Here is a 19595-nt window from a genome sequence, read left to right as displayed (position 1 = left end):
TGCCACCACTATCCGGCTAAAGATTTCTTTTATGTGTATGTGTTTGTGCCTTAGTGTATATGTGCACTACATGAATGCAGGTGCTGCAGTGACCAGCAGAGGGCAGCATCGCTCCTGGAGTTATAGTTACAGAGGATTATAAACTGCCCAGTGCAGGTGCTGGGAATTAAACCTTGGTCCTCTGTAAGAGCAACAAATACTCTTGAACACTGAGCCATCTCTCCAGTCCTTTATTCATTACTTTTGTTGTTTGTTTGAGACAAGTTCATATGTAGCCCAGGTTGGCCTCAAACCCACTATGTAGCCGAAGCTGTCCTTGAACTGATCCTGCTGCCTTTACCAGGGGTTACAGGTATGTATCATCATTGTTTTTAAAAATCTGAGTTTAGTTTAGATTAGAGGTTATGTTGCCCAAGCAGGCTCAACTCCTAGGCTCAGCTGTCTGAATAGATGGTCATTTCTTCTTTGAACACCTACCTTCTGTACATCTCAGGATGAATATGTCAATCAAATTAGCAATGCCTGACAAAGCTCCAGACTATAGTGGTTAATTACTGATTGCCAACTTGGCAGGAGTTAGAATTACTGGGGAGACAAGTATCCTGACAGGTTAACTGCGGTGGGAGGACCTGCTCACTGTAGGTGCCACCATCACATGGGCTGGGGTCCCAGGCTGAAGGACGAGAGAGCAAGCAGGGCATCAACATTCACTTCCTTCCTCCTCACTTCTGATGCAATGTGAGCTGCTGCTGCAAGCTCCTGTTGCCATGGCTTCCCAACCCTGTACCCCGGAGTCAGAATAAACCCTTCCTCCTCTTCTTCCTCTTCCTCCTCTTTTTTTTTTTTTTTTTTTTTTGAGTCAGAATTTCTCATTTCTCATGTAATGGTGCTAGCTGTCCTGGAACTCACTTAGTAGACCAGACTGGCCTCGAACTCACAGAGATCTGCTTGCCTCTGCCTGGCCAACCCTTCCTTCCTTAAGGGGCTTTTATCAGAATATTTTAGCATGGCAACAGGACAGGTAACTGATGCTAGGCAACGGACACTGAGCCCCACACCTCAGAACTCTAGTCTTCCTCGGCTTGTTCTCCACCGCTTCTGACCCACATTTCCCTCTTTGCTTCTGCTTCTTTGATGCTCCTTGACCTCCTCCGCCTTCCCAGTGTGATCTTACCACCACCACCACCACCACACGCTGCTGCTGCAGAGTCCACTCCAAACCCGATGCGATCTGCTGAGCTTCAGCTCCCCAATGCCTCCTGAATGCTTTTCAGGCACTCCCAACATCATGCATCCAAACACAACTCATCCCCTCCATGGAAAAAAAAGTTTGATAAAAACTAAATGCATCCATCCATAATAGAAGAACTCAGAACAAGAACAAAAAGAAATGTTTCTTCCCAAAAGAAGGATCTGCCACAATCCTACAGCAAGTACCATTCTTTCTGTGTGTGAGACAGGACTTTGCTGTTTGTATAGTTCAAGCTGGCTTCAAATTCACCAATGTTGGCTTACCTTACTAAGTACTGGGATCCTAGACATGTGCCCAGCTTCTCAGTTTTTGTTGTTATTTTGTCTATTTTCCAGGTAAGGATTGAACCTACGGCCTTAGGTATATGCTAGATGAGCCACGAATATGGCCTCTTCTGAACCTGTCCCTAGCCCAACATACTTCCTAAAAAAAAAACAAAAAAAAAAACAAAAAAAACACTCATATTCATATGGAAGCACGCAAAAATACTAGTGCCACTTCATTTTTGAGCAAAAAAGAAGAAAGCATTATAACAGCTGGTCTCAAGACCTACTATCAGGCAATCTGTAGTAACCAATCAGTGTAACAGTGAGAGCCATTTCTGGGTAAAAGACCACAGAGAGACTTCTCAAATATTTGCATATAGAGATATGTACAATAGTATCCAAAGCAATATGGTTCATAATTTCTAAAATAAAGCCAGGAAGCAACCAAATGCCCATGCCAGTGGGGCTGTAAATTGTGCCAAGTCACAAAGGTAAAAATCACACACACATATGAGGAAGCATCTTCGAGATAATCCTGAGTTTGGTGTGGAGGCCCAAAAAATGTGAGCCTACTTCCATGCTGACCAAAAGTCAGAGCACTGGAACTTACACCTATCTTTTCAAGCTATTGCTGTGTTTCCACCTCAAACAAAGGTCTGGTTCCTAACTGTGGGTGTAGCCCACGATCTTCAATTGGTCTGTTCATTTCCTTGTATCACATTAATGTAGTTTTTTTTGTCTTACTCCTTCCTACCTTTTGGGGCCAGGGGTATTTTAAGCAATTGGAAATTAAGCGTGGTGATTTCAGTATTCACTGGAATTCCCTCCCAGTACTATCCTATGTTTTTGTCTTATTATTTCCACATCTTAGTATTCTTTACTATATTTCTAAATCCCAACACCCCCCCTCCCCTGGCGAGTGGTATTTTTGTCGAAGTTGGTCCCCGACAGTTGGGGCTAAGAGGTGGTTTAGTGGGTACGTGCTTCTGTGTAAGCATGAGGACTTGAGTTCAGATCCTCAGCATCCAGGGGCAGCATGGCAGGGCTCGGCTGTGGCCCCAGGGTTTGGTGGAGGGTTGGCAGGGAGACAGGCAGATCCTAGGAGTTGGATGGCTCGTTAGTCTAGCCAAAATAGTCTCCAGGTTCAGTAGGATGCATTCTTGGAAAACAAGGTGGAGGGGCTGTAGTGACTGCTCAGTCAAAAGAACATCACTGCCTCTAAGCATGAGATCTGAGTTAGGTTCCCAGAACTCACATTAAAAGCCAGGCAGTGGTGGCGCACGCCTTTAATCCCAGCACGTGAGAGGCAGAGGCATGCAGATCTCTGTGAGTTCGAGGCCAGCCTGGTCTACAAGAGCTAGTTCCAGGACAGACTCCAAAGTTGCAGAGAAACCCTGTCTCAAAAAAAAAAAAAAAATCAACAGCAAAAAACATACATGGTGGCATAAGGTTTTAATCTGAGTGTTTTGGGGATGTGAAACCAGGCAGATCTCTGGAGCTTGCTGGCCAGCTAGTCAAGCCTACTGGGTGAGTCCCAGACTAATGGGAAACACTATTTCAAAAAAGGGTGGATGGATGCTAGGCAGAGGTGGTGCACACCTTTAATTCCAGGTAGCAGAAGCAGGTGGATCTCTGTGAGTTCAAGGTCATCTTGGTTTAAAGAGGGAGTTCCAGGTCAGCCACTACACAGAACAACATTGTCTAAGTGAAAAAGGTGAACAGGAAAATAGGAAATGAGCAACAAACGTGGGCCTCTATATAAACATGAGCACACATTCACAAGTGTGCAGATGCACTCACACACACACAAGCACTCTCAAGAGTCAGAAGACTATATAATATACCATTTGTTTAAAGCTTAAAAACAAGAGAAATAAACATTATGTCTACGCATACATGGTGGTGAAACTCCTTTGAAGGAGAGGAATGAAGAAGCAATAATCACAATAATCGAGACATTTATCAGTCACCTTTGGAGCTAATGAGACAGGACTGAAAGGGATACATAGAAAGCTTGAAAGGTTTCTAACAATGTTCTTGCTCTTTAGAATGACTTATCATTACTACTATGATTATACAGGGTCTCACTGCAGCCTGGAACTCACTCTGTAGACCAGGCTGACCTCCAACTCAGAGATCCAAAGCTACAGAGAAACCCTGTCTTGAAAAGAAAAACCAAGAGGACACTTATGCACGTGCAGATGCAGAACACTTCTCTACACCAGCGATTCTCACAGAGACCGTACCATTAGAACATTCTGACAGCCTCGGCCGATATTTGAGATTCCACTTGAGAGTCATTCTGAGTGCTCTGCCCTAAGAAATGGTGATTATAAGTACATCTCGAGGCCTTCACATTGATCCTTACTCAGGTTCCCCTAGTTCCTCTCCTTAGGATCCATAATAGCAGTGATTTCATGACACCCCAGACACTTTCTCTGCCGCTGGAGCCAGGCCTGCCGTCCCTCAGCCACCACCCTCCAGGCCGCTGATTACAGACGCGCGGCCTTCCTGTCCATTATCCCAGCAGTACTCTAATGCATCCGGACCACAAAACAGGCCTTCGCCTCTCTCCTAGCCCAGCTCCATCTTCATAAACTGCAGCAGACGGACAGGAGTCCCCCAAGGCACAAGCTATTTCCTCTCTGGGTAATTTTAAAGGGAAAAGGAGGGGGGTATATGTGTTAATGGAGCCTCGATGGCTGAAACAATGTATCTGCACTTCCAACCCTCATCAATCTGACACGGGGGACACGGCCTGACCTGACGCTGCGAGGGTCCGGCTGCAGGGGTCAGGCTCTTCCCCGCGTACTAAGGGCACCTTATTGAGTATGCACAGACTGATGTGCTTTAGAGCTCGTTTGGATTTTGTCAAGTGTTCAACATTATGAAATACTCTGTGATTCTATGCTGGTCTCTGGGTCTGAAGGAGTTAGAAGAGAAATAGCAAAGTTAAGTGGCAAGCTGGGCCAGAGGTACACAGCTCAGTGTGAGCGAGAGCCTTACCTCACTTCCGCAACAAACAAATGAAAAGTTAACCAAGAAGGCTAATTGCTGGGAGGGAAAATGAGAAATTTTTGTGATCCTCAAACTGGAAAATAAATCAACACATCTCAAGGAGAAAATCATGAGTGGCAAAGGTAAGAAAACAAGGTATGGGTCTCACCAGGTGGGCAATGGCACACAATCAGGTGGAGGCCAGAGGGGGTCAAATCTTAACATTTTATTTTATCTTATTTTGTTGCCCACATCATTTTTTTTTTTTTTTTTTTTTTTTTTTTTTTTTTTTTTTTTGAGCAATATCTGGACCTCATTAGCTAGAACTGTCAACGGACTCAAAAAAGTTGGTTTTAAATCCAGGGAGGGAGGCCTTCCTCTGAACTGATCCTCCTGATCCAGGCAGTCCTTAGGGTGAAGCAGGTCTCTGACTTCCTCTGCATTGGTTTCCTGCTGCCTGGGGAATGGGTTAAAAGGCAGTGCTGAAGCACAGGCTCCCCAGTGGCTCTTCTCACCTGCACATTTAAAGCAAGGCAAAGGCCTACCACTGTGCCAGAGTATCCCATGATGCACTCGCTCCAGGCAGTCTGAACCCAGCTTCAGGGAAGCAATGCCTTGGAGAAATATTGTAGGATACGATCCACATGGTGACACAGTATGGTTTTGTTCTTGGCATGCTGTCCTCCAGGTGGCGCAGTCAGGAGCACACAAGCAAGCACTCGCCCTGCTGTCCAGCAGCCTGCAGCCCAAGGGAAGGAAGCTGGTGGAGCAGACACAGCCCTCAGGCCACACTGCTGAAACAGCCAGCAGTTTCTGCGTTCTGTGTGGCAAGGTCTCCAAAGCCTCCAGGTGGCAGAATGGGATCCCGACTGTGAGAAGGAGAGCCCCTAGCCAGCTCTGGCTTGGACAGGCTGCCATCTCTCACCACGACCGTCTGGGAGGCTGCGAAAGTCAATGGGATGAAACCTTGGCTGTCGGCAGAGAGGAGGATCCAGTGGGAATCTACAGAGCAAACAGATGCACAGCAGCTTAGGGGACCCACGGTTCTAGAAGGATCAACACGTAACTGCAAACAGGTCTGGCTACTACTGTGAAGTCTGGCTCTGCAGCTGCGGCTGCTCTGGCACCACGCAGCCCAAGGCTGGCCTCACACTGGTACTCGTGACTCGGCCTCAGTGCTGCGACCATAGTAGGCGCACACCACCACATCAGGGATAACTTTTCAGAAATGAGATACAGGGGCTGATATCAAACCCCATCATAAACCCCATCATGTAACACTTCAGGAAATATGGAGATGAAAGGATGGAGTTGTGCTCAGGGTCAGGTCACATGGCAGCTCAGGAAGTGGGGCACTCAAAGCTAAAAACATAACAGTTTTCCTCTGGACTGACATCTATTTATTTTTTAACCATGGATTTTATGTGTGCTGGTGTTTTGCCTGCATATGAGGGTGTTGAGAATGCTGGAACTGGAGTTATAGACAGTTGTGAGCTGCCACGTGGGTGCTGGGAATTGAACCTGGGTCCTTTGGTAGAGAAGTCAGTGCTCTTAACCACTGAGCCATCTCCCCAGCCCAGGACTGACCTTTATAAATTGTTAGTTTTATTTTGTGTACACATTGGTGTTTTGCCTGCATGTACATCTGTATGAGGGTGTCGGATCCTCTGGAACAGGCAGTAACAGAAGCTACAGACAGTTGAGAGTGCTGGGAATTGAACCTGGGTTCCCTGGAAGACCTGCCAGTGCTCCTCCTCACCCACTGAGCCGTCTCCCCAGCCCAGCATCATATGGTGCTAGGCATACAGGTGTGTGGGCGCACATCTGTACATATTAGGATGCTCGCTAGGTTCTCCAGAAACTTCATGAAGAAGATCCACCCAACCGAGGAACTTTTTTATTCTATATATTAGCACCAACTGTAGTTATTCAAGGGGGGTGAGGTGAATAGAAGAATAGTGACCTAGAAAACCCTGGGGTTTGCCCTGGGGCCACAAGTATGGCACATATTTGGATCTTCTCTGGTTCCTTGAAGTCTCAGAGAACATGTGATTTTACTTCTGAAAAATATACATTCCCAAAACTAACAGACAAATATGCAGGGAGATTTTTCTTACTGTTATTTATAATGGTGAATACATTAAAATGACCTAAATGTGTATACAGTATTTTACAGGTATGAGTGATTTCCCTGTATGTATGCACGTGTGTATACGCATGGTGAGCACACACTGCCTGCTGAGAATGGAAGATGGGATCCAATACCTTCTTCTTGTCTCCTAGGTCACAGTGTACTCATGGTGTATAGACATATATGTAGACAAAATACTCATACATGTTAAATAAAAATGGAATTGGAGAGATGGCTCGGCAGCTAAGAGCATCAGCTATTCTTCCAGAGAACCAGGGTTAAATTCCTAGCAAATTCATAAAGGCTAACTCTGTAACACCAGTCACAGGCAACTTAATGCCCTCTTCTGGCCTACATAGGTACTGCATGCATCTGGTTCTCAGATAAATTTGCAGGCAAACACATAAAACAAATAATAAATTTTAAACTAAACTAAACTCTAACTAACAAGAAAATATGAAGTAAAAATGGTGTATCTCCAAAGTAATGTTAACCTGTTAAAAATGACAATTGCAAAGCCATATTATAAATGTATCTGTCAAAACAGAAACATGTTAAAAGAAAACAAAATGTCTTGTGTTCAGTGTGGTGGCTACTGTTATAAAAATGAGGCATAACAAAACAGCCATGTCCCACAAGTGATCACTAAGTGATCAGGCGGGGCTCTTCTGCAAGGGGATGTCAGCTCCTCCAGGCAACACTGCAGGGCTTCTGTAAAGCTGCTCCTGACTGCAGCAGGCACACTGCTACAAACTGCCCTGAATTTAGTCCTACCTTTTCTTTTAAAATCCATTCTACTTTTTAAAAAGTGAGGATTTTCCCAGTTGGGTGTAAGTTCCCTCAGGAAAGGACTCGTTTTCAATGGGCTGTAGTTTCTCTAATAGGCCTGGGTACATAGTAGGCAATTAATCATAACTTATTAACTGGTTCGTGAATCACTGAAAGGTTGGACAGCATCATTTCCATTCATGAAGTCAAAATAGCCAGGAGAGGAAGAGGGTGCTCTGGTGCTAACTTACTGTGCAGCATTTCAACGAGATAGAGGCCAAACATCTGCTGGATGGTGCTGAGCCTCAGTTTGCCATCACAGAGAAGCACGGCTCTTTCTTCAGCAGGACCCACAGAAGGTTTCTTCAAGGAAAAGTAAAAATGGTTAATTGATGGTAAGAGCAATGTAATGACATTTCTTTTTTCCTATCTATCTATCTATCTATCTATCTATCTATCTATCTATCTATCTATCTATCTATCGGTTTTTTTTTTTTCGAGACAGGGTTTCTCTGTAGCTTTGAAGCCTGTCCTGGAACTAGCTCTTATAGACCAGGCTGTCCTCAAACTCACAGAGATCCGCCTGCCTCTGCTTCCTGAGTGCTGGGATTAAAGGCGTGCGCCACCACTGCTCAGCTGCAATGACATTTCTTAAGACCAACATTGAGGGAGCTGGGAGTGATGGCGCCCATGCTAGATCCAGCTCTGGGGTTGCAGGGCAAACTTTAAGGTCACAGAGCGAGTTGAAGACAGACAGTGTTACACAGTGAGAGTCTATCTCAAAACACAAACTTTTTTTTTAAGCCATGAAAGAGTGAAGTCTTTTAAGTGATTTAAAATATACCTATTTTATCTTTAAATTGTTATAGTTCTACTTTAAGACATAAGCCTAAAAGCATAATTATGAACACAGAATAAAAAATTTACTTCTAGGGCCAGTGTTTGCTTGGTTTTATGTCAACTTGGCACAAGGTATGGTCCTCAGAGAGGAGGGAACCTTAACTGAGAAAATGCCTCCATAAGAACAGGGTGTGCACAAGCCTGTAGGTCATTTTCTTAATTAGAGATTGATGGGGGAGGGGCCAGACCATTGTGGGTGGTGCCATCCCTGGGCAGCTGGTCCTGGGTTCTTAAGAAAGTAGGTTTTGCAAGTCGTGAGGAGAAAGCCGGTAAGCAGCACCCCTCCATGGCCTCTGCATCAGGTCCTGCCTCCAGGTTCCTGTCCTGCTTAAGTTCCTGCCCTTACTCTATCTATCCCTTACCATCTGTCCATGACTCCTGATTATTATTTGGATAGTGTCTTCCTAAGTACTTGCAGAACCACGTTACAAATGACCTGGCTGGCTGGTTTGTGAATAAGTTAGACTCTGAGAAGCACCACCTTTCTCTCATATGTGGAACCCGGAGGAGGGTGACACACAAACAGAAGGGACTATCATAGGAAGATTTGGGGATCAGGGAAGGGGAGGGAAAGGGGTGAATTCAATGAGTCATAATGAAACCCATTACTTTAATTTTTTTTCTTGGTTTTTCGAGACAGGGTTTCTCTGTGTAGCAGCCCTAGCTGTCCTGGAACTAGCTCTTGTAGACCAGGCTGGCCTCAAACTCACAGAGATCCGCCTGCCTCTGCCTCCCAAGTGCTGGGATTAAAGGCATGAGCCACCACTGCCCAGGAAAACCCATTACTTTATACAATTAATATTTGCCTGGCTAGAGAGATGGCTCAGTGGTTAAGAGCACTGGCTGCTCTTCTAGAGGTCCTGAGTTCAATTCCCAGCAACCACATGGTGGCTCACAACCATCTGTAATGAGATCTGGCGCCCTCATCTGGCGTGAAGGTGACCATGCAGGCAAAACACTATATATAATAAATAAATCTTTTTAAAAAATGAATATTTGCCATGGAAAAGTGCTATAAAGCAGCCATGTGTCTCACACACTTTGCTTTCTACATTATTACTCTCTTTTGTGAGTCTCAAACTCACGCCATGCTGACCTTGACTACACAGACTTTCACTACATGGGCTGGTTATCCCTTCTCTGAAATGCTCAAGAACAGAAGTACTTTCAGTCTGAGAATATTCATGTCTAAAGAGATATCTAAACATGTAGTCATTTATGTTTGACATTCACCTTTATAAAAAGTAGGACTTTTGTTTGTTTTGAGATAGGGTCTAATTCAGCTCATACTCTGGGCTCAGATGATCCCTGTAACCACAGCGTCCTCAGTGGATGAAACCACATGCAGGAGGGAGAAAGGTGCCCAGCTTCCTCAAGACAGTAACTAATCCAACAGAAATAAAGGCACTAATCCCATGAATAAACAAACTATGTTAGCATTATTTGAGGTGCCCAACAGAAAATGAAGCTGAGTAAGCATGCATACTCAGCTTGAGGTACAGTGTACCCCATGATCCCACTGTTGTAAAACAGTAACAAAGCACTCCCCAGTACTGTATGTATCTATGTACACAGGGCTCTGTGCTCGACTTCATATGTACAGAGGCAGTAGTGGCACAGACCTTTAATCTCAGCACTTCAAAGGCAGAGGCAGGGGGATCTCTGAGTTTGAGGCCAGCCTGGTCTGCAGAGTGAGTTCCAAGATAGCCAGGGATACAGAAATAAAACCCTGTCTCAAAAATACAAACAACAGCCACAACACTCCCATGGAGATGTATTTGCATGTGCATGTTTAGGGATAAAAATGTTGTAAATGATCTCTCTCACACACACATGGGAAAGGTTTTCATGATGAAATGACACAATTAAGCCTATTGTTTGTCTAAACATAAGTCACCAGAGTGCAGGCATTAATTCCACACCAAGGATATGATAAAATCGCACTAAACCTTGGTGTGTGCACTTTTGGTAGTTCACATCCAACCAACTGTACAAAGCTGTATGAGCTTGTCTGTAACACGGTACGCGCAAGTCACTGGGCTTTGCTCAGAGCTCCCCTCCTTACAATGTTTGTGGCAGGACCTCCTGGAGTCAAGAGCTTCCTGCATAGTGGAAGTTCCTCAAAGGAGACATTACCTGGTAAATGAGGTGAACATAGGGAGGGTCCTGAGAGAGTGGATACACTGGAGAGAACCGCTTTTCCTTGTGTAGAAAATCCACGAGTTCAAAAAGGCACTGCTGCATTCCAGCCAGGTGCCTAGATAGAACTTCCAGCTCCCTGGAGTGCGGGCAAATTTCCTTTTCTTTTTCTAAGTTCTCTGTTTGAGGTAAATTTGGCTCTGAGGTGCTGGTGTGATCTGGTGTCCTGCTGGGTCTAGGCAATCCGGGCCAAAGCCAGGAGGATGTGTGAGGGGTTTCTCGTACAATGGAATCCCTGGACAGAGGGGACAAGGGACTTGTAATCTCCTGAATAAGGGCTCTTCCAGACCTCCCACCCTGAGTACTGGCGTTAGCTGTCAGCAAGAGTCCTGAGCTCAGGGGACTCAAGCCCGGTGAAAGGCTCTCAAGAAACTTTTCTCTGTCTACTTTATTCAACAGAGTGTTGAAGGCAGAATAAGCGTCCTGACTTTCAGCAGGCATTCCAGAAGATTCTCTTCCCAATGTTACCTCTCTAACTACCAGGCGAACAGCATACTGATCAGATTCTGAGGAAGGAAGAAATGCAGTCTCAGTGGGCTTTTGTTTCCCTACAGAAATTAATAAAAATCTGTCTGTTAAGAAGCATACGCCTTTTGGTCTTTCGTTACTCTCTAACTGAATCTGCTGGATGTTTGGCATAGAGGATGGAATGGTGGAATAGATCAAAATGATGTTACAGGTATTGGAAGCCACAGCCACTAGCTGTGCTTGCAGGTTAAATGCTATTAAATCTGGAGCCAGAATGCCTGGAATGGCAACCTTTTTTGTCATGGTAATTGCTTTCTTAAAGGTTACCAAGATCAGGTGTGAAGAGTCCTGGCCTGTACCTGTCAAGTAGTCCGTTTTTCTGACACAAACAAGAGAACTCTCCTCAACTGGAGATGGGTTGAAGTGGATGTGAGTCAGATCCAGAGGATCTGAAAAGGGAGAGACCGTCACTCCAGAATTCATTTCCCCAGGGGGCATTTCCCCCACAGGAAGAGAGTGCACGCCAGCATCTTCACCGTTGGGTGGGACAGCAAAGGCTTCAGCCGCATTTAAGCTACAAAGCTTATGGAGTGGAAGCTCAGTGGCTATAGCAACCTGTGAGTCCTCGGTGGCTGCAATGGAGCGGATGGAGCGGCCCACTTGGAGCACTGGGCAGAAGGAGCAGCTCTGGAGAGACCTCTGAGAGCTGTCCCACATATAAGAATGAAGGCTGCTGTCTACTGCCACCACCAGCCGCTGCCCATCCAGGGTCCAACAGGCACAGTAAATTCGGCCCTTGGTGTTGATGTCCACTTTCACTCTGCAACCGTCACGGTGAATGTTAGGGAAAACGGAAACATCCTGCGCCGTCAACACAGTCAGGACAGCATCTCTCGGGTGCCACAGGCAGCCCTGAGGAAGGATTGGGAGGGATTCTCGGATTTCAGAGGTCTGAGACATCTGCCATTTGCTGGAACCCGAAGTGCTGGGACACAGCTGCCACACGGCGACATGCTTCTTGTGCTGGATGGCGAGCAGAGTGGGTATGTGAGCTACGCTGACGGGGGCCCAGGAAACCCCACACACATATTCGAATTTTCCAATGACCTGGGAGTCCCCAAACTTGGCCTCTCCCCTCTGAAGCCGCAAATCAGTCAGGATTACTCGGTTCCCGTCAGTCCAGGCAAGGCCATGAGTTGGATGCACCGCCTGATTCAGTGAGTTCAGTCCGGTCCTTAGCAGTTTTCCGTTCCCCAACTCCATCCTTTCCAATAAAGGGTCTCTGAAAACATTAAGGAGGAGAGTTACAGAAGGACGGAGTGACGCAGACCTTTAATGCCAGCACTCAGGAGGCTGAAGCAGGAGGAGCTGGGTGAGTTTGAGACCAACCTGGTCCACATAGTGAGTTCCAGGCCAGCTAGGTCTGTAGAGTGGGGCTGTCTCAAAAGAGAGGGGAGAGGGGAAGGAAAGTTATACCCAGAAAGAACAGTCATGCAAACGCAGAAGTTAGATTCTACAGTAGGCAGGACCCTGCACAGGCTAAAGTTACTGTGATACAGAAGAGCAACTTGCAAATGCCAAAGTGAGCATTATGAGCAATGCCAGAAAGAAAACTACTGAGAAAGGGAGGGGAAAAGGAGTATTTTCAGAACTGGAGAAATTTGAATTGGAATGGACATTAGAAGATACTGAGCTGGAGACATTGCTCAATGACAGAGCCTGTATTTAGCATGTGTGAGGCCATAGCTTAAATCCCTGGCATGGCACAAAAAATAATTAATAATGTAATTGCCCACTATGGTGGTGCACACTTTTAACCCCAGGTCTATACCGTGAGTTCCAGGCCAGCCTGTAACATAGTGAGACCGTGGTTCAAACCACACATACACACACACACACACAGAGAGAGAGAGAGAGAGAGAGAGAGAGAGAGAGAGAGAGAGAGAATTTAGAGTTTATCCTGGTATTTATAGTTCTTTTTTTCTTGCTCTCCATTTCTCTATTTTTTAAAGATATATTCATCTTATGTGTGTGAGAATTTGCTTGAATGCATGTAGATGTGTCTAATACCTGAGGAGGCCACACGGTATCAGATCCCTTTGAACTGGTGCTACCATCACGTGGACGCTGGAAGCAAAGCCAGGTCCTCTGTAAGCAGCACGTACTGTAAACCACACATTCTCTTTAGAACCCTTTTAAACTCTGGTGGCTGGGGCTGAGACAGGGTCTCTCTGTGTAGCCTTTGTTGTCCTGGAACTTGTTTTGTAGATCAGGCTGGCCTCAAACTAACAGAGTTGTCTGTCTCTGCCTCCCCAGTGCTGGAATCAAAGGTGTATGCCACCACCACTCATCTCTTTTAATTTTTTAAAAGCACTATTTATTGATCTCAGTTTATATATCCTAGACTGAAAGATTGCTCCACATTGGGCTTATAATTTACAGATATGTAAGATGATAATATTGTGTTGCTTTAAATCACCAGGGATATGGTCATAGCAGCAACAGGAAACAAACGTAGGTCTCAGTTTATGTATGTGTGCCATGCGCTCAAGTGCACAGAGGTCATAGGACAAGTGGTGAGTCCATTCTTTCCTTGTACTGTGTGGGCTCTGGGGACTAAACTCAGATCTTCAGGCTTGGTAGCAAGCACCCTTACCCTCGGAGCCATCTTGCCAGTCCCTATCTTTTACTTGACTGCTTTTGAGACTGAGTCTCATTCTAGCCCATGCTTACCTGGAGCTCACTATGTAACCCAGGTCACTATGTAACATCAAACTCTTAGTGATCCTCCTACCTCAACCTTCTGCGTGCTGGGGTAAAAGGTGTGAGGACCGTATCCAGTTATTTCTGGCACTTTCAAGTTAGACAATGTTTAATTAAATATTACAAGTTAGGGAAAGCCTATTATCCAGTCATGTCAAATCAATGATATCCACACTTCTGGCTTTATTAGCACTTACTTCCTCAGGTCTTTAACAGTGGCTTTTTCCTCTTTCCTGAATGGTACTCAGGAATCGCTGTGTGATTTCCCCTTTACCACACCCACACAGCTCTATAATTTCCAGGGAATGTCTACATCCTCGGCTGGCTCTACTCTGTGCAGCAATTCTTTACAATATGTAAAGCATCAACCTTCGCACTGTGATCCCCATCTCCTCACATCCAGGTATTTACTAAAGAAGCACACTAGATAAAGGTTTTCAGTTGTTGCCAGGCAGTGGTGGCACATACTTTTAATCCCAGTGCTTGGGAAGTAGAGGCAGGAGGATGTCTGTGAGTTCAAGGCCAGCCTGGTCTACAAAGTGAGTACCAGGATCACAAGGTTACACAAAGAAACCCTGTCTCAAACCCCACCCCCAAATAAAGTTTCAGCTCTGCCAGGTGTGGTGGTACATCCTTTAATTCCAACACCAGGAGGCTGGGGTTTAAGGCCAGCCTGATCCATGGCTACAGTTCAAGTTCCAGGAGAGCCAGGGCAACACAGAGAAACTGTTGGGGAATATTATTTTCAGGTGTGTGACTTTTGTTTACGCTGCATTTGTTTAACTCTGTGAAGCTGTGTTACTGTGCCTGTCTAAAACACCTGATGAGCTAATAAAGAGATGAACGACCAATAGCGAGGCAGGAGCAAGGATAGGCGGGGCTGGCAGGCAGAGAGTATACATATAGAAGGAGAACTCTGAGAGGAGGACATCAGGGCCCAGCTACACACAGCAAGCCGTGGAGAAAGAGGTAAGGAAGGTATACACACAGAGAGAAAGATAAAAGCTCAGAGGCAAAAGGTGAGGAGCTGGCAAGAAACAAGCTAAAGCATTTATAATAAGATAAGTCTCCATGTGATTTATTAAGGAGCTGGGTGGCGGGCCCCTCAAAAAGCAAAAAGAAAAATATAACACAATAAGAAACCCTATCTCGAGGGGAAATTTTTTTTCTAAAAGGTGAAAGGTATTATCAGAGATGGACAGCTGTGGTGGTTGTACAACACTGTGGGTGTGTTTAATACCAATGCATACTTCAAATGGTTAGGATAATAGGTCTGTGTATTTTTCCACATGCACAAACTGAATTCAAAGCAGGCATCAAATATGGAAAAACTGACCAAGTCCTATAAACTCAACCCAGAGATGACTTAGATGGACTGTTGGCTAAATTGGGGAACAGAAAAGGATCAAGGCGACTTACAAGTGCCGTTACATGATGCTGACTAGACAGGATTCAGTACAACTCCTGTATTATCTTGTGAAAGAGAGAGTTTGCTGTTGTTCTTTTCTTTCTTTCTTTCTTTCTTTCTTTCTTTCTTTCTTTCTTTCTTCCTTCCTTTCTTTCTTTCTTTTTTCTTTTTTTTTTTTTTTAGATAAGGCCTTTCTATTATGTAGCTCTGCATGTCCCGAACTTGCTTTGTAGACTAGGCTGGTCTTGAACTCATGGAGATCTGCCTGCCTCTGCATCATGTGGCATGCACGCATACAGAGGTCAGGGAACAACTTTTAGAAGTTGGTTCTCTCCTTCCACCATGTGGGTCCTGGATACAAACTCAGGTTGTCAGGCTTGGCAGCAGTCACCCTTACCTGCTAAGCCATCTTGCTGACCCTCATTTTGTTTTGTTAATTTTTTTTCAAGACAGAGTCTCTCTGTAGCCCTGGCTGTCCTGGCATTCACTCCGTAGTCCGGGATGGCCTGGAACTCAGAGATCCGTGTGTCTCTGCCTCCCGAGTCCTGGGATTAACCATGTGTGCCACCACTGCCCAGCTAACTTTGTGCAGAGTTTAAAGTCACTTTTCCCTTCTATTCACAAACTTCATGAGTAGACACAGATATCCAGCATATAAAAATGTCCTTCTGGACCTAAGGATGTGGGTCATTGGTAGCGGTTCAGCCTCAAACGCTCAAAACTCTGGGGTCAATCCCTAGCACCCTCCCCCAAAATTAAGAATAATAAAGTTTTTTCAAAAGGAATTAACAAGACATTAAGGGCTCATATTATTTGCTACAAATATATCTTTGTAACTTGGTCTTTGTCCTAAAGGAGGCAGAGGCAGTCAAATCTCTGGGAGTTTGAGGCCAGTCTGGTTTATAGTGTGGTTTCTAGGCCAGCTAGAGTTACATAGTGAGACCTTGTCTCCCCAAAAGTGGGAGGGGGAATAAAAGAGTCTGAATGCCACAATAATAAAGTGAACAAAGAGTCAGCAAGATGGCTCAGCAGAGGGGGCTGGAGAGATGGCTCAGTGGTTGAGAGCAAAGGTCAGGACCAAAGGTCCTGAGTTCAATTCCCGGCAACCACATAGTGGCTCACAGGTTCACAACCATCTGTAGTGAGATCTGGTGTCCTCTTCTGGCCTCCTAGCATACATGCAGACAGAATACTGAGAATACTGTATACATAATAAATAAATAAATATTTAAAAAACCAAAAAGATGGCTCAGTAGATAAACATGTTTGCCTCAAAAGCATGCTGACCTGAGTTCAATCCCTGCCTTCCAAGAAGTACAGGAAAATTCCAACACATGAAAGTGTCCTATCTTCTCCGACACATCTGCCATGGTATGCATGTCCTCCAACCCCCCGCATTCCATTACTAATAAATAAAATAAAATAGAGAGGAAGCAAAGTTTGCAGCTGTTTCCACAGAGAACAAAGGCTATGTGTAGGACCTGCTTCTCTAGCTGATGCAAAGGCAATGACGTCAGCTGCGAGGTGAGCAGTGAAGAGTACTTGAGGAACAGCATGCAAGTTCTTAGCTGGGGAGACAGCTGAACCATTAATCAGAGATGCAGAAGGCCCTTATGCTTCAAAGATGAGGAAGGTGTCTAGTATGTAATGTACTTATTTTTGACACAGTCTCATGTAGCCCAGATTGGTTTACCCTGACCCGGGGAAAGATTTGGGAGTCACTGACCTAAGGTTAGTAAAGCCAAATTAAAAATCTTGTCATTAATGCCGGGCGATGGTGGCGCACGCCTTTAATCCCAGAACTCGGGAGGCAGAGGCAGGCGGATCTCTGTGAGTTCGAGACCAGCCTGGTCTACAGAGCTAGTGCCAGGACAGGCTCCAAAGCCACAGAGAAACCCTGTCTCGAAAAACCAAAACCAAAAACAAACAAACAAAAAATCAAAACAAAAAAAAAACAAAAAAAAATCTTGTCATTAAAAAAAAAATCGTCATTAAGAAAACAAAACAAAACAAAACCAGAGGGCTGGAGAGATGGCTCATAGGTTAGGAGCACTGCCTGTTCTTCCAAAGGTCCTGAGTTCAATTCCCAGCAACCACATAATGGCTCACAACCATTTGTAATAAAATCTGGTGCAGAATACAGTATATATAATAAATAAATCTTAAAAAAAAAAACAAAACAGAAAGCCAGCAAGATGGTCCGGCAGTTAATAGGCGTTTGTGTACAAGTCTGATACCCTGGCTCCCACAGAGTGGCAGGAGAGAACCAATTCACAAAGGTTGTTACGACTTCCAACTATGTCCAAAGCAAGTGCACAGCGTGCACAAACGCTGGAGCACACACCCTGCCTCGAGTCCGAGATCAGTCTGGACTACACAGTGAGTTCCAGGCTGCAAACGGTACCCAGTCTCAAAAAGGCCAAACCAGACCAAAACAACACAATAACAACAACAACAAGAAACCGTCTGCCTCCCCCAAAGGAAGAGAGAAGCGAGACACAGACAACGTTTTGGCTACAGTTTAACAGATTAACCGGTTACAGAGCCTCCTGCAATTAATACAAAGCTCAGTTACTGTGATTTGTGATAGAACTTAATTTCGTTAGCTGAGACGCCTCAAAGCTCGTAGGCGACTTTACCCTATTATAAATAAGGTTATATTCTTTAGGCTACATTACCAGAAGCATCATTACATTCATTCGTTCACATGTTAAAACCCACATCTGCCTGGTCCTCCAACTACTGTCCGGCACACCACACACTATCTGCCTCGTACTCAACTTCTGCCCACGCCTGCGTTCCTGGCCTCCCCGCTCAGCCCCAGTCTCCATACGCCCACCAGGCCTGGCGCAAAAGACAAGAAATACCTTGGACTCTCTGCCTCCCCGCCCAACACATAAAAATCCCGGGGGCCGCTCACATCACAGGACGGGGGAAATCAGAACTCACGGGCAACTAACGGAAGCCTCGGTCCTCGGCCCTCGCCAACACCTCTAGACCATTGGCTATCGAGTGCATCGCGTCAGCCACGGGTCCTTCCGCTAGCCAGTGAGAGCGAGTTTTGCCGCAAGGGTTTGTGGGAGTTGTAGTTCCCATGTAATCGCCGCCAAATTAATCTTCACACTTAGTCTCCAGCGCATCAACCTGTTCTCCCACACTCGTCTCATCCATTCTCTTAGAAGAGGTTGGCAAGAAGGAATCAACATTGTTAGTCGGTTTTAGTTTGGGAGAGGGGAGTCAGGGACTACCCATTTAAAATCCCATAAAACATCGCTCCCAAAATGTGAGGCTGCATCCTAGGCCTGCCCAAGTAGCAGTTCTGTTCTATCCCTAATCTAAAAGTACCTGCCCAAGGCCATAACCAATAGGTTTAGAGGTCTAGAGCTTCTGTAGCCGTGCAGACTCTAGGTCGTGCCCGCCGAGTTTTCAGATCCTGTCCCAGACAGTACTGTAGACCTTCTTTTCTGAGCGCCAACCTCAGGCCTCTTGCGTGGATGCTGTCTGCGACCTCGCCACCTGGAAGAGTGGAGTGCAGAAGGAAAATGCCTCCTGTTCCAATTCTAGGTCTTTCTCCCATACCGTCTCTTGTTAGAATCAACATGTTGACTTTTGCAAAGATGTAGAAAGGGTGAGGGACATTCTTCTTCTTCTTCTTCTTCTTCTTCTTCTTCTTCTTCTTCTTCTTCTTCTTCTTCTTCTTCTTCTTCTTCTTCTTCTTCTTCTTCTTCTTTTTAAAAAAAAACCTTTATTGGGAGGCAGAGGCAGGCAGATCTCTGTGAGTTCGAGACCAGCCTGGTCTACAAGAGCTAGTTCCAGGACAGGCTCCAAAGCCACAGAGAAACCCTGTCTCAAAAAAAAAAAAAAACCTTTAAATTATTCATTTATTTTATTTCATGTGTACTGGAGTTTTGCCTATAGGAGAGTGTCGGATCGATCCCCTGGAACTGGAGTTTGCTGGGAATTGAATCCGGGTCCTCTGGATGAGCTGCTACTCTTAACCACCGAGCCATCTCTCCAGCACCATGAGGGACATTCTTAAAGGGTCCTTCAGTCTTCAAACAAATGCTACCTCCTCCCTATGGCCTATGGATGTAGCCTCTTTTAGCTTAGAGTGTGAAGAGGCCCTGATTTCCCTTGGTTCAATTCCCATTACCACGGAGGCAGAGGTATCTTTCTAGATTCCAGTCTGTTTTGAATTAGAGGTAAAGAAATTCATTCATTCTTTCTGCAACACTTACCACTCCAGGCTGTAGCTGAATTCTCAGCTAGAACCCGCAGCACAGCGATCCTGCTTTAATTCAATTGGAATCCCCAGGGAAGCAGTGCGTGGCCTTGAAAAGTGAGACCCCAGTACAAATACCTGATGTAGACCTTTGAGGGATAATAAATATGGGCTTAAGGTGGTCGGGGAAAAAAAATCACCAATAATTGGTTTCTGGCCTT

General features: G+C 45.3%; 1 protein-coding gene across 2 annotated transcripts; it reads right to left on the bottom strand.

Moving 5' to 3' along the window:
• Positions 1–3018: 3018 nt before the first annotated feature.
• Wdcp (WD repeat and coiled coil containing) lies at positions 3019–18173 on the bottom strand. Of its 2 annotated transcripts, none has more exons than XM_050142009.1 (4): positions 18102–18173; positions 10451–12263; positions 7666–7777; positions 3019–5517 (listed from the first exon to the last, which is right to left on the bottom strand). In XM_050142009.1, exons 2-4 carry the CDS (start codon positions 12242–12244, stop codon positions 5297–5299), a joined length of 2127 nt encoding a protein of 708 aa, XP_049997966.1. In that variant the 5' UTR covers positions 12245–12263; positions 18102–18173; the 3' UTR covers positions 3019–5296. The 2 variants fall into 2 exon arrangements, with proteins under 2 accessions (XP_049997966.1, XP_049997965.1); XM_050142008.1 differs by having other exon boundaries at positions 3020–5517; positions 18020–18116.
• Between the last annotated feature and the right edge of the window lie 1422 nt (positions 18174–19595).

The sequence above is a fragment of the Alexandromys fortis genome, unplaced genomic scaffold (assembly GCF_014885135.2).
Source record: "Alexandromys fortis isolate MF-2015 unplaced genomic scaffold, M_Fortis_MF-2015_v1.1 scaffold_30, whole genome shotgun sequence".
Classification (NCBI taxonomy): Eukaryota; Metazoa; Chordata; class Mammalia; order Rodentia; family Cricetidae; genus Alexandromys; species Alexandromys fortis.
Note: the sequence above shows the minus strand (reverse complement) of the source record. Positions and strands in the feature narration are given on the sequence as shown.